This window comes from Pelmatolapia mariae, linkage group LG7, assembly GCF_036321145.2.
Source record: "Pelmatolapia mariae isolate MD_Pm_ZW linkage group LG7, Pm_UMD_F_2, whole genome shotgun sequence".
In the NCBI taxonomy this organism is placed as follows: Eukaryota; Metazoa; Chordata; class Actinopteri; order Cichliformes; family Cichlidae; genus Pelmatolapia; species Pelmatolapia mariae.
The window spans coordinates 4,018,820-4,024,471 of record NC_086233.1 but is presented as its reverse complement, the minus strand read 5'-3'; the positions used below and the strand labels follow the sequence as shown (position 1 = coordinate 4,024,471).

Genomic DNA, 5,652 nt, shown 5'->3' with positions numbered 1-5,652 from the left:
TATTAGTTTTAATCTTTTAACTTTATGCATCAAGCAAAAATTAAATTATATGCAACATTCTCTGACTGGAAGAAATTTGTTTAATATTTAAACCTATTTTCTGCACATTCCAGCACATAAAATACAATATTTTTTTTGTTTATGTAGCAGGTTGAAAAAGCTACATGTTTATTTTTGTAAGAAAACTAATTACCCCCTTATTTTTTGTTTATTATTGTGACTTATTTTGACATTGTGTTGCCAGACCATGGTTATATTTCATTATGCCAGTAGATGGTGCTCTTGCACTGCTGTGGAACTACCAGAGAGACTCTAGCTATAGGCTCTGCGCATGCGCAGCTCAGAAATAAATGAGCTCCGGCCTGAGCAAGTCGCTAACTTCGGTGTCCTCTCTATTAATCCACAGGTACTGACAAACAAACTTTTACGTTACCGAACTGGTTCTGAATCTCATGTAAGTTGAGTAACAACTGTTCGGCTATATTTTGAGATGATTGTGATGATGTTGTTTTGTGGTATTTTGTTGTAATGAGTGTTAGTGTATCATTGGCATAATGCTACATAGCACTATGAGTATATGCTATGACGGTGGCAACCTGCGACTTCAGAAAATGTGTTGTAGTGTTTGTTTTAGTGTTATCCAAGCAGTACTGAGTACATGTATTAAGGGGAAAGCTTTTCATTGGTGAAACAATGTTTGCAGTAGTCTGCCGCCATGTTGTGTTGCGTTCAGGGGACGCCATGTTCAAAAGTAATAGCGTATCTGGCGCGAATGTAGGGAAAGGTTGTGTGAATGTGAGATGGGTTATTTTGGTATGTTGTTATGCTTTAGCCGGGAGTGTTTTGTTTAAGTTGTATGTAAAGTCATTCTGAATTAGTTTGTATTTATTTTGCTTTTGAGAGAATGCTTTTTGTAACTTTATTTTTGTTTATGAACTCTGTTATTTTATGGGAAGAATGCATGGTCTAGTGTGATTTGTATTTTGTATATGTGGAAATAAATGAGCTCCGGCCTGAGCAAGAAGCTAACTTTGGTGTCCTCTCTATTAATCCACAGTTTGCTCATATTTGGCTACGCAGTGCTCTCTAGCCTGTGTGCCGCTTGCTGCCGGTCCAGATTCCCCTAGGTCTGGTGCCAGTAACAACTGGGGGCTCGTCCGGGATCGTCTAGTGGTGACGTGTGTGCCAAACGACCAGAACTGGTGTCCAAAGTCTCAGGGAAGGCTGCATTGAGTGCGTCATCCAGGGAGCCCAGGTCACAGTCAAAACGGCAAGATGGCCACTGTTACCCCACGGCGGTTGTTGATAGTAAAGATCCAGAAAAGACTTTGTGATTTGAGTGTGAGCCAGCTGCGCACTGTTCTTTCTTCAGTGGAGGATGGCAGCATGACTCGCAATCTTGATGGCTTACGTGAACCAGAACTGTATGAACTGATCGTCGAGTACATCAGAGGTGAAAAGTTGAGAGCGTTGGAGGATGAAGGTATGGCCCAGCTCCTGCTCCTCGACGACATCGTGAGTGACCTGCTGTCAACGGACGTCGGAGGGGCTGGAGATCATCTGGCCGTGCCGCTTGAGATGGAAGATATTCCTAACCAGCAGCAGGAGTGCCCTACTTCACCCCACACTGACCCCACACATCCTGACAGACATCTGGCTATGCCAGCTGACCACATCCCCATTCCACCATCACACCCTAACACAGACTCTCACACACAGCCCATTCTACCGCAGGACAGAGACATCTCCACCTTTCCCTCATCCATGCTAAGAGACACTGATACGCCCACCAAGAACTTCAACATCCCAGCTTCAGTGTCACTGGCGCCTAGTGTCGCTGGGGTTTCCCCTGGCAGGGTGAGTCGTCCGTCCAGAGGATATGACCAAGCTTTGAGTCTCAGTGATGTGGCAGCTTTGTTTCCACGCAGAGAATTCAAGTTGCATGGTGGACAAATTTCAGATCTTGGCTCGGATATGTCCTATAGTAGTCTGTGCAAACAAATTGATGAGGGGTTACGAGAAGGGTTTACTGAGTGTGAAATAATCAGAACCGTGCTAAAGATAATGAAGCCTGGTACTCTCAAGGAAATGTTAACCAACAAAGATGATTTGACAGTTGATGGTTTGAAGAAGCTTCTCCGCTCTCATATTCGAGACAAGAATAGCGCTGAACTCTTTCAAGAGCTAAGTAATGCTAAGCAGCAAGACAAAGAGAGTGCACAGCAGTTTTTGTACAGAATTATAGGGTTAAAACAGCGTGTACTATTTGAGTCATGACAGCCTGGTGCAGACTTTAACTATGACAAAAAGCTTGTGCAGGGCACATTTCTTCACACACTTTATCAAGGGTTCAATGAAAAAAACAATTATGTGAGACAAGACCTCAAGCCTTTTCTTAATGACTTGCAGATTAGTAACGACTTTTTGCTTGAACAGATTACAAAGTCCACCAGTGAGGAAGCTGAGAGACTGAGGCGACTGGGTACAGCATCTAAAGCCAGACCTGTGACTGTAAGTGCCGCTCAGCTTGCTAACACTGACTTGACTGAGCAAGCGAAGGTTGACACTGAGCTACAGGCTAACCGTGCAGCTATTAGAGAACTGACTGCCCAAGTGTCTTCACTGACCAGACAGCTAACTAAAGTGGTGAGCCAGACTGATAGTGTGACATCTGGAGACTCCTGCTCGCCCCTGAACCACCCTCCAACACCTCCAGCTGAGAACCGGGGCAGATGTGGTGATTGTGTACAGCAAGGCAAAGTGAGCTGCCCCCACTGCTTTGCGTGTGGCCAGCCAGGACACCGGGCTATTGGCTGCCTGCGGCGTAAGGTGTCGGGAAACGGGGTGAGGTCACTGGAGAGGGGCTGCCAGTGACCGAACAAGCCGAGGAGTCCCCAGCACACACCAGTTTTGCTAAGACTTCAAGTGTGGTGAGACCAAATGCACCCAGTCATGCACCACCAATGAAACCCACTGCACAGCTTATTGGGAACAGATGTATGGTCTCATGTGCCATCAATGGAGTACCACTTAAGATGCTGCTTGATTCAGGGGCCCAAGTGACTATGGTATCAAGAGCGTGGATAGAGAAAAACATCCCCTCCATTAAGATCAAGCCACTCGAGTCCCTCCTTTCAGACCAACCTCTGGAAAAAGCGGCAGCTAATGGTACAGATGTTCCATTTGATGGTTGGGCAGACACGGAACTTCAAATTCAGAGTGTGAACTATGGGCATGTCGCCATACAAGTGCCAGTGCTTATCAGTCAGCACAACCTTAACTGTCCTATTTTAGGCAGCAATGTAATAGCTGAAATCCTAAAAACCAATAAAGAACAGAGAGGTGGGGCTGACCTTTCTGCGCTCCTCAAAGAAGCTTTAAGTGTCAGCAGCAGTGCAGTAGATGCTCTAGTTTCAGCACTTCAGATGCCCACCCCTGATGAAATAGATCCTGAGTGTAGTGTGAGAACAGGAAAAAAAGGTGTAATGATTCCTGCAGGACAGATTTGTGAAGTAAAGTGTAGAGTCAGAGAATGGCCAAGAGGTGGCCCACGACTCTTCCAACCAAATCTGGAGAACAGCTGCCCTGAGGGCTTGGAGTTGTTCCCAGCTTTGGTAGATGTTCCCAGTGGGTTGACAAAAATTGTTAAGATTCCCATTCAGAATCCTACCAAACATGACATTTTTCTCTCCAAAAGAACCATCTTAGGTTTTGACAACCTGGTTCATTCATTTCTCTTTTTACATTTTTCACTGACCCGGGGAAGCCGCACAAAAGCTAGCAAGCCACCGCTATTTTCCCACTGATGTACAAATACCGTTCTGCTTTTATGCATGTTGTCATATAGGAATATATTTTGTTTATTAATAAACAGCACACAGTGGTCCCGCTCATCCGTCACTGCCTCGCTTTTTCGCTGATTTTTTATTACACAGTACAGCATTGCATTCTGCAGCCTGATTGACAAATCTCCTCCGTGCTGTGTCTCCTGCGCTTGTCAAATTTATCATGTTTTGTTTTGATAACCATCACATCCAATAGATAAAACAGCACAAAAACACCCATAACTATGACCCTCGTTCGGAAATACACACCTGCACCGCGAGGGAAAAAGGCGCATGAAAGTGGCAGGCAGACGAAGACAAAACGCGACATAATAATACTTTTACGTTTTGCAATCTACAAAGGTTTGCACTTTGAGAATCAACTTGTGAGAACTGTGACTAATGTTCATGTGTGTGGGGAAAACAGTGTATAAAGTGCGTGGCGAGGGGCTAGTTATTCTGACACCCCTGCTGCAATAAATGAGGGACCACTGTATATACTTTCTCTATGACTATTGTTTAAAACCTGTTAACATTTAATATTGTCTTGATAGAACCAGCTGATTCTGCAGCAGAGCATCACCTGTTGCTTCTCCTGGCTCCCCAGTCCCTGAGTTCCTGCTGCTGCACCCACAGGTATGCAATTGTAGCATCAGATGTACAGCACGCACTGATAGCTTTTTACTCGCTGGGATTCCCTTGTGATCACCTTTACTAAATATCTACAACCAATCTGATTATATCCTGTTTTTTTTTTTTTTCTTTTCAATGTTGAAATGAAAATCTAGCATCAGCCTTCTCTTTTCCTTGTGTTTTGTGCTGTTTTACAGGCCCAGAGAGGAGGACGGCTCCGAGGCAGATGAGGGACTGGTCCCAGGACCGTCCATCGGTGGTGGAGCTGGCCATCCTGGAGTTCCTGAAGAGGCCACGCCAGTCTCCAATGGAGCATTTCCTCCTCAGCCTTGTTCCTGCTCTGGAGAGCTGCTGGGTCCTTTTAATTCCTGTCTCTCTGTAAATACTTATATTTTATATATATATATGTTTAATGTTTTTCTGTTTGAGAATTTTAATATTATTTCAAATAAATTTGTATAATGACTAATGTCTCAGTTCTACTACACAGCAAATGTTGGCACACGACTTGACACATGTAGAATTTATTTCATATTATACTAATGACAAAATATACTAATACAGTGGGATGCAAAGGTTTGGGCAACCTTGTTAATAGCCAGTATTTTCCTGTTACAATAAAAAATGTCAGTTAAATATATCATGCAGGAGACACACACAGTGATATTTGAGAAGTGAAAAGAAGTTTACTGGATTTACAAAAAGTGTGCAATAATTGTTTAAATAAAATCAAGCAGTTGCATAAATTTGGGCGCCACAAAAAAAGAAATGGAATAAATATTTAGTGTATATCAATGTGTGTGTCTCCTATATGATATATGGGGTGCCTTTGTCTGGACGTGCTTCCCATCCAGAGCTCCACAGCAGAGAGGGAAGTTCCAGCGCTCCTGGAATCCCTCTGTGATGGACCGCCAGTCTCCAGGTGAAGGCACAGCCATGAAGTCGTCCACTAGACAGTCCCAGATGGCCGTCGCTACCTGGGGGGTGATCTGGCACACCGTGGACACACCGACTCTGAAACTGAACGCGATGGTCCTGAAGGAGTCCCCGGTGGCAAGGGACCTGGACAAAATTGTTCAAAATTAGTATTATGTGTACTGCAGTTACAAAATACATTATTCAAATTCCAAAATACCTTTGTGATGTCAGATTTAAATTACAAAACATAAATCTTACATAAAACATTATGTAATTA

The 5,652-nt window shown here is 43.9% G+C and overlaps 1 protein-coding gene across 2 annotated transcripts; it reads left to right on the top strand.

Moving 5' to 3' along the window:
• The first annotated feature begins 244 nt into the window (after window positions 1-244).
• Window positions 245-4,910, top strand: LOC134631899 (uncharacterized). Of its 2 annotated transcripts, none has more exons than XM_063480466.1 (5): window positions 245-454; window positions 1,058-1,857; window positions 2,437-2,511; window positions 4,379-4,460; window positions 4,655-4,910. In XM_063480466.1, the coding sequence occupies exons 2-4, from the start codon at window positions 1,276-1,278 to the stop codon at window positions 4,436-4,438; spliced, it is 717 nt and encodes a 238-aa protein (XP_063336536.1). In that variant the 5' UTR covers window positions 245-454; window positions 1,058-1,275; the 3' UTR covers window positions 4,439-4,460; window positions 4,655-4,910. The 2 variants fall into 2 exon arrangements, with proteins under 2 accessions (XP_063336536.1, XP_063336535.1); XM_063480465.1 differs by having other exon boundaries at window positions 2,437-2,930.
• Window positions 4,911-5,652: the final 742 nt, after the last annotated feature.

Coding starts and splice junctions, on each gene's coding strand:
- LOC134631899 (XM_063480465.1), top strand. CDS start 1,276: ATGGCCACTGTTACCCCACGGCGGTTGTTGATAGTAAAGATCCAGAAA. Junction 1,858..2,436: donor CTGGGGTTTCCCCTGGCAGG/GTGAGTCGTCCG, acceptor TTGCTTGAACAG/ATTACAAAGTCCACCAGTGA.